This window comes from Equus przewalskii, chromosome 5 (genome assembly GCF_037783145.1).
Source record: "Equus przewalskii isolate Varuska chromosome 5, EquPr2, whole genome shotgun sequence".
Classification (NCBI taxonomy): domain Eukaryota; kingdom Metazoa; phylum Chordata; class Mammalia; order Perissodactyla; family Equidae; genus Equus; species Equus przewalskii.
In genome coordinates, this window is record NC_091835.1 from 5,127,594 (window position 1) to 5,149,962 (window position 22,369).

The 22,369-nt window shown below is 36.3% G+C and overlaps 1 protein-coding gene across 1 annotated transcript in view; it reads right to left on the bottom strand.

Annotated features, from left to right (window-relative positions):
- Nucleotides 1-22,369, bottom strand: part of ABCA12 (ATP binding cassette subfamily A member 12) — a 159,904-nt gene that overhangs the window by 56,110 nt on the left and 81,425 nt on the right. Inside the window, exons 12-22 of the mRNA XM_070618233.1 lie at nucleotides 17,209-17,465; nucleotides 16,998-17,110; nucleotides 15,646-15,767; nucleotides 13,812-13,985; nucleotides 10,621-10,785; nucleotides 10,085-10,295; nucleotides 8,932-9,071; nucleotides 7,078-7,197; nucleotides 3,832-3,922; nucleotides 1,492-1,671; nucleotides 633-948 (exon numbers count right to left, since the gene is read on the bottom strand). Coding sequence (XP_070474334.1) covers nucleotides 633-948; nucleotides 1,492-1,671; nucleotides 3,832-3,922; nucleotides 7,078-7,197; nucleotides 8,932-9,071; nucleotides 10,085-10,295; nucleotides 10,621-10,785; nucleotides 13,812-13,985; nucleotides 15,646-15,767; nucleotides 16,998-17,110; nucleotides 17,209-17,465 — 1,889 coding nt within the window. The remainder of the gene's footprint in view (nucleotides 1-632; nucleotides 949-1,491; nucleotides 1,672-3,831; nucleotides 3,923-7,077; nucleotides 7,198-8,931; nucleotides 9,072-10,084; nucleotides 10,296-10,620; nucleotides 10,786-13,811; nucleotides 13,986-15,645; nucleotides 15,768-16,997; nucleotides 17,111-17,208; nucleotides 17,466-22,369) is intronic.

Here is a 22,369-nt window from a genome sequence, read left to right on the forward strand (position 1 = left end):
GGGCTACCTGACTGGCATATTTCTTGAACATTCAAATTCCATTGTCTAAAAGCATGATCTTTACATTTTTTGTTCATTTAGCAAACCCCTTTAGATAAAGATTCCTAGCAAGTGGACTGATAGTCCATGAAATAGTTTCAGATAGCACAATATTTATCTCAGAGAGTTGATCAATGATCCGTTTCATCAAAAATTTTTCCTTAAAATTGACCATACATGCACAGATATCTCGTTAAATTTGAGAGTTAGGAGAGATTGTAAGATTGTCTTGTTTAACGCCCTCCTTTGACTAGAGAAAGGCAAGACCTATAGACAGCAGGTAACATTAAAATCATGCAGCAGTGCACTCAGGTCTGGAGTCCAGTTCTCCTAATTCAAGGGCCAATGTTCTTGGAAAGCTAAGCGTTATGATAAAGAAAATATACATCATTTAGTAAGAACTCTGCCATCATCTGTAACTATGAGCAGCTGTAGTGTAGCTGTTACCTATAGTGTGGACCCTTTCCTGGAAACAGGTATTTGGCTAAGGTTTGGTGAATGTTGCCCCTTCACCTGATGTATGGGAATGAATAAACAGAAATGAGCTCTCAAAAAAGTGACTACTAAGAAGGGCTGGAAGTGCCCAGACTTACTTGTCTTTCATGTAGCAGGGGTAAGGAATTGCTTGGACCTGGACTGCTACTTCCTGGCAGTTCCTTCCGGTCTGCAATTCAATGATTGCTCTTTCAATACTATCCTGCAAGTAAATAAAAGCCCTGCCATAGATCTGGTTGAGTGATGGAGAATTGTGTGGTCCCGGGGCCCAAATCTTGGTTCTTATGCTTCTCGTGGTCTGTGAGGTCTTGAGACTCATGCGGATGGTATATTTTATGACAGGAGGAAGAGAGACATTTTCAGAGTCATAGCTTCTGTGCTGGTTTCTGTTAGAAGGAAGCTTAAAAATAACACCTAAAAATAAAATGGCAACAAGAGCAGAAAGGTTATTTAATGGTTGACCTTATTCATTGTTTGGAGGGTACAGTTAGGGAGCCACCAAACAGACAATTGAGTCAGTAATGTGACAGTAAGTGCAGGCTTCTAATTTACGAAAAAGATAACTGATTGGAAGTGATGACCTCAGAGATTCAAAGCAGGAGTTTGAGAATATAATCACAAACTAAGTAGCCAGATTAAAAATATATCAGTCTCTGCCACTTACTGAAATTAAAACACACACACACGCTTTAAAATAAATAATCTTGACTTCACCCTGTAACTATGTAATTCTTTTCAATCTTAATTTTAACCACACCAACAAAATTACACACACATTGAAGGCTCCTCAGACAACGTGGTTGGTTGACTACATGAAAGGTTCTCTTTTCTAAGGACATCAGAAGGGACAGTGACCTCCCAGACTACTTTCCTAAGCTCTAGATGAAAGAGGTGAGGCAAGAATTTGGCCAATTTTAGTACAAAGAGAAGCTCAAACTCTAGCAGAATAACACTTACTTCCAAAGAGTTCATTGCTTTTGTAGAGTCTTTTAGCTTCTCTCTCCATTTCCTCGACACTTTGTGCTGCCTGAATACGGTCATATGACACACAGGAGGAAATATTTACTGTCAGGGAAGACAGTGTGTTGAGATGATCGATGAGGTCAATGCTGTTCTCCAATTTCAGCCTTAGACTATCTAAAGAGACAAAAAGTATATTATCATGTTGTATTATAATGTTGTTTCCAGTAGTAATGAGACAAAATACTGATTTTGGGGTAAGTTTTAAACATTAAACTAGCTTATAAATAACAGGAAGTTGTAGAATTTACTCTAAACATATCCAGTACCATACACCTAGGAAAACGTGTCCAGTTGTCCAAACATTCATAGAGGAGAATGTTGAGCAAGTTACAGATACAGTAAACCCAAGTTCCAAGGATAATACAAACTAATTTAAAAGTTTATTCTGCAATAGTTTAATTAACCAATGACTAAAGGTGGATAAGTTTTTTTAAAACTCAATCTGCGTGTAGTTAGGAAGAAAACTATGAATTAGAGATGAAAGTTTCCAATAAACAGAAAGGCTTACTTTGTTCAGGGAATGTGCTTATAAGAATTTAGACAAAGAAAAGCCTGTGTTGAGTGTGCAGAACCAATAAACGACGTCATGTACTAAGTTGTGCTACAGAATCAGTTCTTAGGAGACTATGAGAATCCATGCCACATTGTTGCAACTTTCTCATATTGTTTGATTTAAAACCTTATGTGAGTTATCTCTATTGATATCTGTATTAATCTAGACAAAATGATCAAGATTTCATTTCAGGTAATTATTCCGGAAGAAAGAGGATTTAATTGCTGTTTAATTTCATGATTCCTTATGAGGAAATCAACTGAGACAAAGGGTAAATATGAAATTACAAGTTAATAAATCACTTGGCCAATTAAATTTTCATTGACTTGATCATCATAAATACCGAGAACACTGTGAATATCGTAAATCCCTCCTCACAGAACCCAAAGGTAACCGTTCCATAGAAGACTTCAATAGAAGACTTCATTTCTCATAGAGAGCAAGTCTTAAATGCACTCTCATTAGAATTTAAAATGAAATGGTTTGTTGATAGGGACATTGGTGGGGGAGGGGTAGAATTGTGGTTGAACAGTGGCCTCCAGCGGTCATTGGAAATCAACACAACACCAAAGATTCTTTAGAAAAGCTGGTAGACAGAATCAAAGAAGAGCTATGAGGGTCAGTGTTCCCCATGTTCAAACTATACAACCTCTTAGACAAGTTACATATATAATTACACAAGCATCAAGTTTCATTGTTATATTTATTTTAGTCTTATTTTGAATTCTAAAACTCCCTCCCATATCTAAAGTAGGACTGATAAAATTTGTATAAAAACTTTGTTGTATATACCTGATATTTTAGTCAAATGGTTTCTTACCCAAATGATGCTTTTAGAGAATAAATCCACTAATGCCTTTCTTTAGTTAAACAGTCAACTCTCATAAAACGCATGCGATTATATACAATATAAGCACAAGCATAGTTCCTCCCCATTGGTGCACAATGTAAGGCACTCGTGTCCCAGGGGCGCCAGGGAGGAGGAGGGCCATTTGCTCCACTGCTGCCAAATTCTGATGCTCTCAATCCCTTCCTCATTCCCGTGGTTGCATAGCAACAGTGAATCAGACACAGACTGAATTAGATGTCTTGCATCCCTGAGGTTGAAGGTGGGAATGTGGCAGAAGGAATGCACGGGTTCAGACAGCTTCCTTTGATCCTCTTCAGCCTGTTCCTTTTAAATGACCGTAAGAGGAGGATCCAACCTTGAATACTGATGTAGGTTTATTTTCTTTTGAGTCTCTGCCTTACCTTTGTTTTACTCTTGCCAGTTCTATAACCTCTTTCAGTTACGCTCTGGGTTAGTCAAGTGATATGGAGGCCAGTGGAGATAAAAAGTTAAATGTAGCCAGAAATAAACCATTTCATCTTTCTTTGTCCTTAAGGATTTGCTTTTCATAGTTACCAAAAAAAAGCGTCCTCTTACTTCTAGGGACCTACCAACCTACCCATGACTGTAGGAAAAGCTGCATACGCACGGAGTCTATTGCATTATCATTATTGAAACCAACCACAGACACTGGGTACGCAAATAATCATTACTACTTGCAATTGTACAATTATCTGGGAAGAGGAACATGGATATATCCAAGATTTTACTTTTCTTGGAATAACTAGCTAGAAACCAAGTACAGAAGAAAAGGAAAAGTTCTTATATGGGACAATGTTTTTCACATTTCTGTCATGACTAGTGAATAAAAGTTTTGTGAATCTGGACTCACCAAGTTCATCTATCTGTTTCAATAGTTCAACAGCATCAAGTCCCACGGAGAACTTTACAAAAACTTGCACAAAGGGGTTCCTTAGAGTATTCTAACAAATAATAATAGGGGATCAGTTTCAATACAAGAAGAAAACATGTTTAATCATCATCTCTAATGAGACTCACAGTGAAATGAAGTAACTACCACCGGGCATTATCAGTGCGCCATCTTACAAAGACTCGCATACAAATCCCTGAGAAATAAACAGAAGGTATGTGGCCAGCAATGCCTTGAAAGGCTGGGGTTTTGCTTGTCTATACACATAAATTGGTCAGTATGCTAATGTGGCCAGATCCAACCATAATTATCAACGTTAGGAAATTATATTCAATTTAACAGTCCTCTTTCCCATAGCTATTGTGTCATTTGACTTTAATATATGCTATACACAGTTTTGGTGGTTCACAGCTGAGTTTTGTTTAACCGGAACAAAAACAACTTTTAAACATTGTGGTGTCTACAAGGAATTTGGCATCACAATAGATTCGTATCTTAGTTGTTCTACTTCTCAGCTGTGAGGCTTCCAGCAAACACCCAGCCTTTCCCAGCTGCGGGTTACTCTTCTATAAAATAGGTATGAAGGATTCATCTTATCAGAACAGTCAAATGTAAACTATTATAAGACTGTGTTATATCATAATAAGTGCAACTATGTGAACACGGAAAAATAAACTGATGATAAAATTTTAAATTACTCCATATTCATAGAAAGACTGAATATTTAGAAAAAAACGTAAATGCTTTAAAATATAAAGGCTTTTATAGCTATCTTCCAAATTAGAAGACATAACTTCTGTCACTGTAGAAGTATTACTAGGTGCTACTTCTTGAGTTCTTTCTATGTCATGGGGACTATCTAATGGAGTTTACCTCCGTTTTCTTTCTCACTTTTCAATAACACCTTGGAGTAAGTACAATTATTGTCCTCAGTTAATAGATGACAAAGCTGGGGCTAAAGAAGCTGTGTAAATTCCCCTAAGGACACACAATTAATAAGTGCTAAGGAAAAGTTGAAGAGAGAATTCAACTTGATTGGAGAAATGTTTATTTATCTTACGTGTAAATTCAAAGCCGAGTTTTTATGTGAGTTAGGCTTAAGTTGGTTGTCCCTTTAGGGGACAGTTCAGTACCACTTATTATTCTGTCCTTCTTATCAAGATATTCAGTTTTGTTACCATAGAGATAAATGATTAAGAATAGTATGTATTATGTGTGTGGTGACGGATTCTAACTAGTCTTTGGGTGGTGAACATGCAGTAATCTACACAGAAATCAAAATATGTAACGATGCCCACCTGGAATTTATGTAATGTTATAAACCACTGTTACCGCAATGAAAAAAAAGGATATGTATTAATAAAGCATGTATATAAGAATTAATTTGCTAAATCCAAAGCTGCTGAGGGTCTGTCAGTAGTTGGCAGCGTGTAGACCGACGGCTATCACACAGCTCCTCACTATGACGACGCAAGTCCTTTAAAATCGAACTATTCACCAGGAATTAACTTGTGCATAGGGGAAAATCTGAATCAAGCGTCACTAGTAGGCAGAGCACTGTGTTAGATGCAATTCAGAGATGATCTATGGAATCATATTTCCATTCTCCCACCTCTTTTTACAATGTCTTCTCTGTGAAATATAATACTACTTTCAGATGCTTCCACACACATTATCTTCACAAGTCTGTGAAGCGCTTATCAATATACCCATTTTAGAGATTCATAAACTGTAGATGATGTATTTTAAGGCATTTGCCTAGAGTTCACAATGGCAAAGCCAGATGTGGTGCTATTAAAGCTTGAAATTTCAAATTCTGTGTACATTTGCAGGAATAAGCTTTTCCTCAATAATTGAGAATAATGCTTTATTTCGTCTAGAACAGAATAAAGATACTGCCATTAGATGAAGATCTCTTTATGAACATGGCCACAGAGTTTCTTCTCAGCAAATTACTGCACTCTGAAACAATTATGCATAGATCATGTCCTTTATTAATTCACTGAGTTAGCTAACAAAACTTTCCCGAATGAAATAATACGTGTCACTTTTTTCTGCTCACAGAAAACAAGTTTTAGGAGAAAAGAGCAATCTTCCACTTAGCTAACTACATATGTCAATAAAGTCCTATTCAACCGGTCTTTGTTATCTAAGATTCACTTAAAAAAGCCACTTAAATTGAACACACTTAAGATTTAATGGTAAATTGTAGGGAAGATGTTTGATGAAAATTTTATTTTGTATTAATTAAATGTATTAAATATCTGCTTTAGAAATTTGTTTAATTCTTCATAATAAAATTCAGGTTGTAATTGTAACTATGCGCTAATTGTTACTTAAAACAAAGACTGTGTAAAGCATCTTTTGGTTATAATTTTTCTGACAAAGTTGTATGATACAAATTCTTCATTCTGTGCTTAACTTCTTGCACATGACTATGGAGAAGGGAACTTGCTTTCTGCAAAAATATTTTACAGCTCCATCAGTTTTTCACGCGCCTCTCTCAATTCTTTGATATGCAAGCCATTCTCTCTTGAAGTTCTTATATTGTCATCATTCTTGCCATTTTCTCTTCTCCAATTGACAGCTTGTCTAACTCTGCTGCTCCATCTGTAGTTGTCAATATCTCTGATTGGAACATTTCCCCACATTTTTTGCATCATCTTCAGAAAACCTTGCATCTTTTGCAAGCATTGCAAATTACACTTTTCAACCAGTGTGAGCTGTATTTGAGTTGTATTGTCAAATATTTAACCTAGAGTATCGTATGTTTCAACAAAAGAATTCCCCAAATTTAACGTTATTCTCCAGAATATTAATATTTTAGGAGGGCTGATTGTGTTAAAATAGTAAAATATAATTTAATGTGCATAAATAAATAAAATTAGCAAATCTGAAGTAGTTTCTATAGCATTTTATTTTTGGAAAACAAGATTTACGTCATTAATTATGTCTCAAGATCAACTTGTAAGATGGCTTATCTCCGAATTACAGATGGAGAAGCTGCACTACAAGAGGTGAAGATGATGATGAATGTGAGTGATGGGTCTGTTATCCTGTCTCAGACCCGCTCTCTGAAGCGGAGGTAATTTTACTGTTGTTGCATATGGATTCTAAGGTACTATCTGCCCATTCCCTTAATGAATGTGATTAAAATCTCAAAGAATTATAATTCCTATGAAGGTGAATGACAGAACCCTCTCCTACCTGGAGCATTGGAATCGTCTGGTTTAACAGGTGGAAAGAATTCATGAAAAGTGGTGACTTATCCATCCACTCTTGAGATTTTTCTCTTAATTCCGCCAGCTGCCTCAGAGTTGCATTAGACTTAAAGAAGGAGAAACAAAAACAGATCTGGCCCATTAGTATTTGTCCTATGTTTCAAAAAGATATCTTAAGGTTGCTTTGTTATATAACTTTAAGAAACAGTTCTAGCAGGTCGAGTTAGTAAAAAAATATATTGTCAGAAATTTCCCACATGGTCCAAAGTTTTTCAACGGTAGCTTTTATAGGATCAAGATCGTCTAAAAATTCTGGAAAACTTACGGGTTTGCTTCACAGTGAATTACAGCCCAAAAGAAAGTATGCTTTCTCGAGTTCTCACAAGTTATTCATTTTTACCAATGATGCACTTAACTTTACATTACAGGAACATCTCTCTTCATGGATATAAGAAGAAGGATGCTCTCATATATTGCTGGTAGAAATGGATGTGTCGCTGCCTTTTTTGAAAAGCAATCTGACAACAGTAATTAAAACAAAATACAATATCCTTCAATCCCTCCATCTTGACCATTCATCTCATTGGAATAAAAATACCACTGTGTAAACCATATGCAAAAGCAAACACTGGAAACTAAACGAATGCCCAACAGCTAAGGATTGGCTGAGTAAATTCTATGGTATTAAAAAGTTTACAACCTTGAAACAAAATCTTGCCATTTGCAACAACATGGATGGACCTTCAAGGTATTATATTAAGCGAAATAAGCCAGACAGAGAAAGATAAACAGGACATGATTTTTAATAATGCAAACAATGGCCAAAGAACTCTGCATATGAATGCATATATAGTGTAATAATCTATATAGGATTAGAGAAATGTGCATAAATTATAGAAAGACATCTTTGAATGCCAACATTCATTAGTTTACATGAAAGAAAAAAGCAGAATCAAGAGAAGAGAAAGAGGTGACAGTCAAGCAAAAAGGAAAGAAAAAAAGACGGCACATATGGAAAACAAGCACATGATGACTTCATTTATGCAAAATTATGTAGAAGTGTGCAGTCAATAAAGCAAAGAAAGTATTAAAACACAAACAATACAAACAAAGAGCATTCTAGAAATCAGTGATATGTCCATTTTTATATTGACCTAAAAATAATGTTATATTCACCTAAACTATGGTTTAATGGCCAAGTAATGGTAAAGCAGAGATTTTTTTTCACTTTCACTCTATCATTTTAAAAGCACTAAGTTCATAATTTAAATCATTAAAGCCAACTTTGAAAGTGTGAGAGAAATGCTATTATGGTTAACTTAGGTAGATGATAAGTATAGTTACTATTAATAATGTTGTCTTTATCAACATCTATCTTCTATAAATATATAAGATGTTAAATTGCACAACAAATATGAAGCCAAGAATCTATAATTTAGGGACTGTTTTTGTCCAAACTAGTTATATAATGCTCCAACATTGTTTTCTCTAGTGCCATTATTTTTACATACTTGAAAGTTAGAACTAGTTAGAAAACCAGTTAGAAAGTTAGAAAAGAATTTTCTGCTTTTGGAGATAAATCAAAAATCTGAGATCTTTCTTTAAGCTCATTCTCAAGCGTCAACATGGTTCCTTTCTCTTCAAAGGGCTACCACCCAATCCACATTGTTTACACATATACGGGTCAGAAGTTGAGAATTATCAAGAGTTTCAGAAAGCCAAGGGTAATAGTAGGTGAGATATAAAGAAATCTGAGTCAGCTAGAGTAAATTCAGAAGTTGAATACTTTAAAAATCATCTTAATACTCAAGATAGAAACTTTCAGCTATAATTGTCAAACCTTTTCCATTATTGCCTTTGTGATGGGGGTATATGGTGCGTACAAAATCTTTCCCAACAGCATAGGTTTCAAGAAAGCCCAAATGACAAGCCCAGCAGGCATGTTAATGATGTCTTTATAAAGGGAGAAGCAAAAGGGTGCTGGAAGGAAAAAGTAATAAAACCATTTAGTGCATGTAATTAACGTCTACTTCGTCATGGTAAATTAACACAGACTATTCTTATTGCCCCCAACAATATATGCCTTATACTTCCTTCGTTATTAACAGATGTAAGGCATCTGGTATCAAAGTGAGAAAACAAAGTAACAAATTTTTTTAGGTGTGAAAATTTAACCCAATAAGCCAGCCCATAATAAGTGATGGCATTTTGCCAAGAGGAGTTAGCAAGGTTGAAAATCATACTCCAGAAATTCTTCTCACAGATCCACCCCACAAACATTTAATTTTAAAAAATATACAAAAATCTGTTACTGAGGGAGAACAAGATATATAAGAGATATTCAATAAATGCTGGTTGAATGAATAGAAAGGTGGATAAATGAGTCAGTCCAATTGTTATACTAAACATCTATATAGCATTTAAAAGAGCTCAGCTGATCGTATTTTGCATCTCAAAGTTTATAGGTCAAATAAACGGCTGTGACGTGCCACTCAATGTTTGCAGTTCTGCTGCAGTCATGAGGCTCTTCTTTGTGTGACACAAATTTCTAATTCTAGAAAGTTAAGAAAAAATATTCAGCTGAGCAGATTTAAGACATGTTCTTGTATTATTTACTGGCAAGGAAGGAGTAGTGATGACTGGCAGATTCTTAGTGCTGTGGTTAAGAGGCTAAACTTGGCACTGGAGTGCCTGGGTTTATATCACAGCTCTGAGGCTTCCAAGTTGGCACCCATGGCTGAGTTACTTAGTCTCTTTGTGCCTCCTTTCCCTTTACTAAGACAGAGATATAGTCGTGTGCACCTCATAGGTCATTGTGAAGAGTGCATGAGTTAATGTTCATAGCACACTTGATGTGTGGTAAGCGCTGTATAAGAGTTTTCTATTTTTATTCTTGGGGAAAATTAATATTTCATTTATTATAAAAGGCTAAGATCCAGTAGACAGGGTTGTTAGAAGATGACATTCCCATGTTGATTTTGAAGCATACTCACTGGTATGTGTGGGAATTCCATATTTTGAAGCAATTTGCTCTTTACTTAATTTATAAGTCAAAAAATCCTTGGTGTGGTTGCCTTTGTGCCTCTGAGAAGCAGGCAGCAAGGCAGTTAAATATTCTGTCGTAATTCCTTGGGAACATAATGCTTGGGAGATGGTACTAAATGATCCTTGGGGTGTGTTCACTGGATTGCTTCTGTACATTGCCTATGGGATAAAAATCCATGATTTATTAACATTATGTGAGTTATAAATGCTACTGAAAGCAATATAGAAGAAAACCTGATAATGCTTAGAGTATCCTTATAGTTTCTATAATTTCTTCAAAACATGTATCCCAAATGTAAATCAGAAGGCTAAACTTCACCAATTTAAGTGGCAAAAGCTCTTGCCGGAGTAGAAGAGCTTTCCTATAGGTGATTTTTTTCAATGTACCATATTTGTAGCTGAATGTATTATAACTAATGTCAAATAAAAGTTAATATGACAAAAAGAATTTTCCAACAAGAACATCACTAGGTGACTTTTCTACCTGTGTTAATGGAATACTTCCAGGCAGATGCATTTGTTTCAAGGATCTCATTTTGTCTAGCAGAGGACGTGTGCCGGAAGCCATCTGACTGAGAATCTCTTTCAGTCTTATGAAGAGTTCTATCATCTTTTCCACTGGCTTTTGATCTTCCCTGGGGAAAAACACCTAACAAGAATGGAATAAAAATAAGTGATGTATGTGAAGAAACTGGAACTCTCACACACTGTTAGTGAGAATATTAAAAGGCACAGCCACTTTGGAAGACATTTTGGAAATTTATTAAATGGTTAAACACAAGTTTACCCTACAACACATCAATTCCATTCCTAGGTATTTACCCAAGAGAAATGAAAACATGTGTCCACACAAAGATTTGTATGCGAATGTCCACAGCAGCATTACTCACAATGGCCAAAAAAGTGGAAACAATCCAAATGAATGGATAAACCAAGAAGATATCCTTAAGCTGGAATGCTGTTTGGCAATAAAAAGAAATTAAATACTGACGCATCTTACATGTGTGGAACTCATAAACATTAGGCTAAGTGAAAAAAGCCAGACAAAAAGACCACATATTGTATGATTAAATTTATATAAAATGCCCAAAAAAGGCAAATCTATAGAGACAGAAAATGGATTAGAGGTTGCCTGGGCTAGAGGTCAGAATGAGAAGTCACTGAAAACAGACACGAGGTTTCTTTTTGGGTTGATGGAAATGTTCTAAAATTAGATTGTGGTAATAGTTACACAGTTCTATACATTTACCAAAAAAAATACTGAATTGTACACTTAAAATAAGTGAATTTTATGGTATATAAATTGTATCTCAGTTAGGTTGCCAAAATTAAATGATTTTAAAAGTCAGAAATACAAACGTCAATTACATAATTCTTCATGTATACTATTGCTCAAAAATCATGTAACGTGCTCCTTAAAATCAGAAAAGCTCTGTCAAAGAGTTCAAGTGTTTATTAGGCTTAATCATCATCCAATGATGTCTTTCTGCTGCAGGAAGAAATATTAAAAATATTTTAAAATTTTAAAGTAATTGCATTCTCTCATTCATTCATTTATTCCATGAAGATTAACTGAGCACCTCTCCCAGCACTGGGAGAGGGGATAGGTATACAGTGGTGCACAAATTGGCACCATCTCTCCACTCAGGGAGCTTTGGTTTAACAGGAGGAACAGATATCAAACAAGTCAATGAACCAAAGGCTGGGGACTATGAGGAGGTAGGGACAGTTTAGCTAAGAAATCAAAGGAGCTCTTTCCAAGATGGCACCTCAAAGGAGAGAAAGAATGAACTGTAGGAAGAATAAGGAAAGAAAGGTTATAGGCAGAGGGAAAAGGATGCGTGAGGTCTGTAAGGAGGGAAAGCTCTTGGCACGTCCAAGGAAGTAACAAACCACCATTATGAGCGCAAGATTCAGTTGGAGAGAATCAAGAAGACACAGATGTCTCACTAACACAACTGCTCATTGCAATCAGATTTGTCTAAATCAGAAGCAACATTTAAATTTTTCTTCCAATTCTGCCCAAAATTCTGGGCATTCCTATGTTGATGTGAAATAAATTGACTAATGATGAGAAATATTTCATTATTTTTGTTTACAATACCTAAAAGAATTAGGAATGGTTTTCTGCTTGTCAAATGCACGTGTTTAATAACTAGACTTGACAAGAATTATTTGGTTTGATATCTGCTCTGCAGAGACATTATAAAATAAGGATTAAAATTTTAGATGAAAAAATTAATAATTTCTCTTCACTTGCATTTTAGGTTATAGTCTATGTAAAATACCCATTCATTTAGTTAAGGGGTATTTGCTGAGTTCCTGTAGTGATGGGGCACTGTTCTTGGCATTTGAAATGTTTCAGTCAACAAAGAGGACTTAATGGAGTTTATATTCTAATGGAGGTAAACAGAAAGCAAATAATAAAAGTGAATATTAAATAAAATATACGGTATGCCGGAAGGGCAACAGAAAACAAATAGAACAAGGAAAGGAGGTTGGAGCGTGTTGTGGGTGAGTTGGTTGCCTCTGAAACAGGGTGGTCAGAGGAGGCCTCATTGAGAAGGTCAATGCTGAGTGAAGAGAAATAGCCCTGCAAATTACGTGAAGGGTGCCTACTGCAGTGGTGCCACCCAGCAGCCGTGGGCCCAAGGAGTAACTGAGTAGGAAGTGGGATTTTAGAGATGGAGAGGGATTATGCAGATCATGGGGCTTGGGGGTTTACTTGAATCAATGAGGAGCCACTGGCAGGTATTGAGCAGAGGGGTGATATAATGTGACTTAAGTTTTGAAAGACTCACTCTGGTCGCTTAGGGAGTGGTGGGTGGAGACAAGGAGGGGAGCGGCGGGAGGCAGGGAGGCCAGTTAAGAGGTCATTACAGGAATAATAGTGTAGGATAATGATGACCCAGAACAGGATCATTTATAACTAGTCCTCGAACATTTTCCAACTTGGCCTATAATGTTTTGACAGCATAAATTAGCCATGTTGCTTCTGGTATTTCTTACTTTAAAAACACTTTTTTTTTTAGTTTCCAATAATGTGTAAATATTTTTGACCAACTACAGATTTGGGTGGACACAGATGTTTAATTTTCCTATGTTTATATTGTTTTCAGTTTTTTATTAAACAAATGCTTATAAAGCAACTGCTTCTTGCAGGATGGAGTCGTTGCTGACTTTACTAAGCCTGAAGAATGACCATCTGTTGTCTTCTACTGGATAAGTCATGGTACCCTCTATCTAGCTTAATGAAGGAGTCACAAAAGAACTTTTTGAAAACAGCAAAAAAACCCCTTTTCTTTTACTTTAGAGACAAAAACTTTGTTCTGATCTTTATTTTTATGCTACCAAATTAAAGCCTGTTCACTTCTATAAAAAAACATTATAACATTTGTATTTCACACTTTAGTCTAGTATATATTAAATTTAATTCCTGGTCTTGGGTACACAAACTGAGAGTTAATAAGGCAAGAATACTAATTTCCTCATCCATGAAATCTGCAAATCTGCAATGTATGATCTCCAAGCTTCCATTTAGCTCTAAAATCAAGCTATAATTCCAAAAACTGTATAAATGGATGTCATTTCTTACAGTAGCAGAGAGCACATGTGTAATCAAATACTTTTACACTAAACTATGAATGTAAGAATATTCCATCAACAGCAACTTGCCTTGTAGGTGAAGTTGTAAATGTCTAAGTGGTGCAGAAGAGTGAGTCCAATGAGGTAAGACCGACGGGATCTCTCTGGAAGAGGCAAGCTGCAGAATTCCTCCATCGCATCTTCCAATTCGGCATTAGTCATGTTAGCATCACAAGAATGCAGCCAGAGCACATGGGAAATAATCTGCAAGTTGGAAGAAGGAAATATTTTTTGCTGTGAATCCTTTGAGAGTCATCAGTCCATTTTGAGAGGTGTTTCCTATATTCTTAGACTTCATTTAAAAATATGACAAATTAGCCTCAAGAATCAAATAATTTTGTATTTAAAGCACTAATTACTCTCAATAAAACTACCGAGAGCCCATAGTTCACTGGAAAGCTTAAGAAATAAGATGGATAAAAGAAACAGAGAGGAGTCTATGTTGATTCCCCCTTTCTTTCTTGGACGACTGTGCGAATGATGGTGCCAAGAAAGAGAATTGATTTGGAGTGAAAATGGGAAAATACTAGTTGAAGACTCATGGTACCTTTAAAATTTTACTGTTGTGTATTCAAATTGCATTTCATTTTTATAATCATTTGAAGTTATAATCTCGTACAATAAATCCTGGGATCCAAAGGCGAAAAGCAAAAAAGAAAAAAAAAGCCCAGAATCACACAATAATGTGAACCAACCATCCTGGACAGTGATGCTTATGCAAAAAGTGAGGTGTGACTATGGCAAGTAGGATGTCTTCTCTATTGCCACCGAGTTGAAATACAGAGAAAAGTGTATGAAATTCAAGTTTATTGAAACTTTTCTCTCTTTCCTTTTGAAAGTAATAAGAATGTATGCCCTCCATTTGCATGTTTTTATTTAGTAAAATAAGTCTGCTCTTCAGAAGCCAAAACATGATTGCTGAAATTAGATCTTAGGATCAAAGAAGCAAAAGATGAGATCAAAGGGAAAAGGTGAATGAATGGTATTTGCTAGAGCAAGAGGAAAAAAGGGAAGGCAAAGTAGTTTTAATTTTTATGTGGGGGAACCAATTAATATGACACAAGTAAACATAAATATTTCCAAAGGCAGGCTTAAAGGCTTTTAAAAAACTTTATCCAATATTGGAGAATAGCTGGCCTGTGCTTAGAAATGACACACTCTGTCACATGTAAGTTTTGAATGGATGAGGCCTTAAGCTCTACAGCTCTTTTGAAAATTTCTATGACACTTCCAGACAACGGACTTGGAAAAGGGATATAAGATAAGACATTTTGAGTGGAAAACCCTATTATCAGCCTATGAGGAAATGACATTATTCATTTTCACACCTCAAAATGTTTCCTATCCCCACAAACTTTCCCCGAGTCCCCTTGACCATATCTATGTTATATGCTATGTCTTGTCTTGGGAATTTTAAAAAGTGAAAATGAATATTCATTGTTATTTTAGTTTCAACAAACTGTAAATGGTCTCTCTGTTTTTTTCCCCAGTTAGGTTATTGAAACTTGACTTTGATATCATCATAATAAAATGGACACATTTACCTTAGATAATGTGATTGTAAGAGTGAATATAAAGAATTATTGATTGAATTATTTAAGAAAAGCATCTGGGATTTAAGAAAAGGAGAGAACAGAGGAGGTGAGAGGAAGGAGAAGGAACAGCAGAGGGGAAGGAACGGACAGTGATAATATCTTGCCTCGGGATTTTTCTTCGATAATTAGGCCTCGAATTCTATTTGCATGGAAAATTCACCAGATTTGCATACAACTTCTCAGTATTTTACTGAGAAGTGCTCAACAAATACTAAATGCTATTTAAGCTTTTAAAACCTGGATGTCAAGTACCAATACACTATACTCACCTCAGCTCTGTTACCAGGGAGAGGAGTGGCCAGCAGACCGTCAATACTCCTATTGGACATTCCTGCTGTTCTCAGTTCTTCTTTCATCTCTTCAACATTTTTAAACATTTCTATTAACTGACCTTTAGGAAAAAAAAAAAAACACACAACTTCACATGTTCGTCGCAATGTAATTCTTTTTAGTGGTACTAACACAGAGAAAACTTCTCTGTGTAAAACACGTATTCAACATGTATGCCTTGTGTTAGGAACAGATGTCTCCCGGTTTTGGCAAACTTAGCATCTTTAGGATCTATTTCTATCTGATTTAGACTTGTTCCTATTATGATGTCATTAACCCAAGGTAACAGATTGCTCTGGGTTGTAAATTTTCCTAAGATGTCTAGAACGTAAGGTTGACTCAAAGAAAATATGGTTTCCTCCCAGACTTGGATCATGTAACGTGCTAAATATATATCTCTCCACTTGATTTAAAACATCACGCAAATTCAAAATGCTTTTTAACCTCAGATCATATAATACTGTCAACTTAGGACAAGGTTTGCTAAATCCACAACAGAATGCCACAGAGCATTTTTCCTCAACTTTGCCCAACACACTACAATTTATAAACAGTTTTCACAATCGTTACCTCACTTTTAAATGGAATGTGTCTAACTTCAAACTCTTTTCGGACAGCGATCATAATTACTTGACATCTGGGTCATTTAATGCATAGCAAACAATATTTTGGCTTTATTTTAGCAGATTGTGATCTCCATTGTGCAAACGCCTTTCGATTTCTTTCTGACGTATTCCTCATGCAAATATACCTTCTTTAGTTTTGGACTTAGTGCCCTTCCAATTTTGTGCCTGCCTGTTCTCCGAAATTCTGAATGCCTTTCTTTTCCGTATTGAGCTATTATGCAAAGAAGAAATCTATTGCATGAGCGTCATGCTTAGAATACTAATAGGAGGTTCTGAATTGAGATTTCTGTAGACGGTAGCACATCTCTTTTATTTCTTAAATCAGATTATTCTCATGGAAGTAAATAAATTTCATCCCAGCTCTTGTGACCAACTATCTAATTCACTTTAATATATCAGAGAAACGAAAGGTGAATGTTCTAACCAGTTAAATTTTGAAGATCTTTTTGCTGTGAAATCATATTCCCCATGTTTCATTCTCTTTTAGCTTTCTGTGTGTTTACTTTAGACAAGTAACCATATTTGAAAGTTTCAGGTTTCTGATGTGTAAGGGCAGATATACAGCAGGTTTGGTTGGGAACTTCAAAAAAGCCTCTCTTAAACTGGAGTATGAGAATCCCACACATTCTAATAAGACAGCATCGAAAGTGTAGATGGGGAAACACCTGGCTTTTCAGAGGAGTCGGCGCTGTTATTGACATGCAGCATGGCTTCAGTGGCTGGCAACAACCTTGTGATATTTTCCAAGTAATTCATTTGCAATGCCTGTTCTAGAAACCTGGAACGAAACAGAAGAGAAGAAGAAGTTGAACTCGGTACATCAATAATTATTCGAGAAGGGATTTCATCAAGGAAGAAAACAATGGAAAAACTTACCGATCCATGTTTAAATTAATTTTGTTTGGATCCCCAGTAAGCAAATCCCACAGATTTTTAGATAGGATATTGTCATGGTACAGTAAGCTGGTTGCTATTTCGGTGCCAAGCTCTGCTGCTTGGAGGAGTTGCACATGAAATGCTCTCTCTTCGCACAGCTTCCCAAAGTCCATATTAGAGAGCTGGCACACGTTCTCTATTGAATTGAATGTTTCAGATTCACAAAGAAGTTCGGTCAAGTTTCGAAGTTGAGACAGCTTTCCGGAAGGGGGAAAGAGCGGGAAATGGATTAGTTATATGATTCCAAATATTTAGTAGTTGATAATAAGGCACCAAAATGGATTTACTTCAAAAAAAAACATTTTACATATGTGTTTGGTTAGATGGCATTTGGCAACAGTTTTACCACAAAGCATTGCTTTCTGTCGTTTGAGTTCATTGTTGTCTTAAGAATTTTATAAAATTTTTGGATCTATCAGACCTATCTTTCTCAACTGTAGTCATATTTTGTAGATTCACAGGTTAAAAGATATAGCTTAGTTTCATCCCACTTAAGTCACAAATACTTAAACTAATTTTGTATTTTAGTTTATATTTTAAATTATGAGTAAGGGCAGATACTAGCTTCGGTTTGGAAATTCGAAAAACTCTTTCCTCCTCACACCCATTAGGATAGCTACTATTAAAAAAAAACAAACAGAAAATGAGAGTTGGGAAGGATATGGAGAAATTACAGCCCTTGTCCACTGTTGGTGGAAATGTAAAATGATGCAGCCACTATGGAAAACAGCATCGTGATTCCTCAAAAAATTTTTAAAAAAGAATTACCATATGATCCAGCAATTCCACGTCTACCTGTATACTGCAAAGTATTGAAAGTTGAGTTTCAAACAGATATTTGTACACCCACATTTATAGCAGCATTATTTGCAATAGCCAAGAGGTGGGAGCAACCCAAGTGTCCATTGACAGATGAATGGATAAACACAATGCGGTATGAACATACAATGGAATATTATTCAGCCTTAAAAAGGAAAGAAATTCTGACTCATGCTACAACATGGATGAACCTTGAGGACATTGTGCTAAGTGAAATAAGCCTGTCACAAAAAGACAAATACTGGATGATCCTACTTATGTAAGGTACCTACAGTAGTCAAATTCGCAGTGACAGAAAGTAGAATTGTGGTTGCCAGGGACGAGGGGGAGAGAGGAGTAAGGAGTTGTTGTTTAATGGGTATAGGGTTTCAGTTTTGCAAGATGAAAAGAGTTTGAAGATTGATTGCACAGCCACGTGGATGTACTAAATAGGACTGAACGGTACATTTAAAAATGGTTAGGATGCTAAATTTTGTGTTATATGTATTTTGCCACAACTTAAAACAATTAATGGAACAGAAAAAAACCCTTCTTTAAACTGCAACATGAGAATCACACGCATTTTAATAAGACTGCACTTAAAATATGGATGGGAATACACCTAGAGTTTCAGAACTGTCTGCCCTGTTGATGTTATCTTCGATCTTCTTACCTATTGAGGGAAATTAGGTGCTTTTGCTCAATGGCAGTGTTTAAAAGAACTTAAAATCTCACACCCAGAGGAAAAGGAGAAAATTAGAAATCAACTAATTTCCTATGCTGTCAACTCTATTCCTCTCTGTGGTTCACTATGCTCTCCGAGTTCTAAGGGTGTATTCCCAAGTCATGCTTCCTGGGAAAAAAAAATATGTCCCTAGGAAAGCCAGTGCTGCCGTACTTGGAAGCTATCCCAGAGCTATTTCTTTTAAGAAGTCAAAGAATTTGGAGCAACATCTAAAGAAGCAAATATATGGATCATTCATTGCAACTTCGTTTCCAATTAGAAGTTGTATTTTGACAGAAATGAAATATTTTATGATACAGGCAAATGTTTAGGAATACTTCTTCCCATGCCTCAAATGAGAAAGCCACAATGATGTATCTTTGATGAGAGGTTAATAGTAACTACATGTAGGCAGTAGCAATTAAACATTGATCATCCTAGATAGCAAATATCATGGGTCTATTTTCCACTGCATTTAGTATTTTAATTGACTCCTGGCTTTGGACTATCTAAAATGGTCTTATATGTACTAAAATGCTACTTACTAGTCTTACTGCTCTGAGAAATTTTCCATTATGTAATAGATCCAATCATTTTACTGGCTATAACTAGGATTGCTACTCTATTTTTTACTTTGATTTTCCAAATTCTAGATATAATCATACTTCTAACGAACAGAGCCAAGCCTTCTTGCCACATCCTCCAAGGACTTTCATTTTGGTGATTTCTTAAATAAAAGGATAAATACTCATGGTCCAAAATATTTGTTTTAATTGGGCTTTTGCTGTTGTAGTAAATTTGAATGACTTTTACTCAGTAGAGACTGAAATATATGTCTTAATTGCAAGTTTGGCATACATGTATAAGAAACCAGTAAAAGTCCATATAGTGTAATCTTGGCTCGAGAAGATAAAGCTGTAGAAAAAGAAACTGGAAATCTAGCCGTGTTACTGAAGTAGAATTAGTTCTCTGAAATAAGAATGTAATTCAGGGTCAATAACGTGGAAAGTACTGTGGAGCACATCCACCCAGGGGCAACACGATGGTCATGGAGTATTTGTCGATACTTTCTTCTAAAAGCAATATGTGCATTAAACTTCTAGAAGAATCATGGATTATTAATAATCAATTAAATTCAGAGAATTATAATTCTCTCTTCAGAAGGATATGTCAAGTCCAGATTGCAGGTTTGTCAGAGCCTCATGTGGAGTCCTCTCCTTTATATGACCCTGCTCCACATAGTGAGTAAGAGCTCAGGCCTAAACTTGAACAACAACCCATAACTGACTCCATGTCCAGTTGGGACTGAACTCCCCAATGCCTGTGGTTCCTCAATGAATCCGAATCCGAATTGTAAGAGACATGATGGTGTAGATCTCAAAATACTGTAGGCATAAAAATGATAACAACACCCTTGGGCTCTTAGCAGGTAAATTAAGGAAAAGGAGTCTATTTAAAGGTGTTACGATACAAATACTGCGTTATCCATATTTCTGCCCAATGCAGCGAGTATCCACTTTATGTGTAGTTCTCCAATCAGGAAGTTATCCTTCCCACCAAAAAGACTGAACAGAGAAAGGGATAAAACATGCAACGAAGGGAGGAGAAAATACAAAAGCTCAAGAAAAGTAGAATGTTAGAGCTAGAACAAGGAAAAGTCACCAACGAATGACAGGCATTTGACATTTTTCGAGAGTCTAAACTGTCTTAGAAATACCATGAATAAAGTTTTGGAATGGGTGGGCACTAATCGATTGTCACAATCGAAATACTAATTACCAGAGAGACCAAAGCAGGGAAGTAAAAACATCTCTTGTAAAACTAGGAGTTTGTCTTCATTCTTTCAATGATAGGCGCTGAATGTTTCCACGCCGGGCGCTGAGGATACAAAGTAAAGAGACAGACTTTGCAATGCTCCTCATGGAGCTTGTAGTCTTGGAACAAATGGGTTCTGGCAGTTGGAAATAGCAGCCACACTTGTTACCAATGACAATAAATTTTCTACCCAAGGGACAAGATTGCAGTTTATTCCACTTCTGGGCTTTCTAGAACCTTTTTCATAATTCAACCCTCAAGAGGAGCAGTATATTCAAAATGTGGATGCTGTTTTAAATTGTCTTTAGCTCCATTCTCGTTCCATTCGTGTAAATGATTGGGAATATATTGTTTCCATTTCTCCAGCGTATATGAGTGCTGCCAGGTTACTTCAGGTTGGGAACTACAATGAGGAATTGCCTGGGTAGCAACTACATTGCCAGGGCTTTTCTTTAGCACCCTCATTTGTTGACACATTCATGAGTCGAGTCTTTAGCTCTTGCTATGTGCTAGATGTGGGGCTTTAGAGATGCAGAAGGCATAATTTCTTCAGAGTTTACACTCTAGTGAGGGAAATAGACTCTACATATACAACAAACTATAATGCTAAGTAATAAGTTCCAAAAGCCAGAAATCTCACTGTCATCAGACTCTTCTTCCTTACGCCCCACACTTCACTGGCTGTCCTTTCGTGTGAACTCAGCCTCCTATAGTGCTCTTGAAACCGTCTCTTCCTTATGTTCTCTGCCACTGACATAGTGCAGGGTCTCACTTTTTGCTGAGGTTACCACAAAAATCACCCACCAGCTTTCCTCCAACTTAGTCCCTATAATTCTCCCAGAGAGATCTTTTTCTAAAATGGCAATGCTTCCTTCACATTCTCAACTTTCAAGATCACATTGAAACCCCTTGACTGAACATAAAGAGGCCTTTTGGGATCTGGGCCCAGTCTCTCCACAACCCCCTTTCCTGCCTCTCCCATAGGCATCTTCTGCTCTAGCTGGACATGCAGCTCCGGGGAATCTACACCTGTCCTTCAGGTTCACACCTCTGTCTTCTTACAAATGCAGGTCTCTATGTCTGGAATGCAGAACTATCACCTAATCCTACATAGCCTGCAAGACTCAGAGTAAGCATCATCTCCTCCACGAAACGTCTTCTCTCCACCTCCATCCCCTGCAATCCGAGTTAGATATCCCATCTTACACATAATACCATCCATCTACAAACCACAGCACTTATCTCACTGTGTCACAATTATTGGTCTGCTTTCCCATCTGCTCCTCTGGATTGATGATAAGGACTTTGAGGTTAGAGATTACGTCTTTTAAATAAATATATTAGTGTTAGGAGAGTACAGATGATGGATGAAATGAATGAATGGATAACTATTACATGTGCACAAAGTCATTATCCTGGCTGGAAAACAGGGAGAAAGGCAATATTCTAATATTATAGGAGTGACATTTAAACTTGTCCTTGAAGGATGAGTAGGAATTTTCCAGATGAATGCATAACTTCCTTCTCATTTGCACAAAGTGAGATAGTGCTAAATTAAGTACATTAGAAATTTTGATTTGTGTAGAAGACTAGGACTAAAACGTAGGTACTCTAACTAGTATATTTATTTGTAATACACATAGACATAATATTTTGGATGCCTGCTTAATTATGCCATGCTGACTGCACAGCAAGTCATCTCGCTTGCTCTGAATAAACCAGTTCTAATTTTACTTTATCCCTGGCAACATAAACCCAATTAAA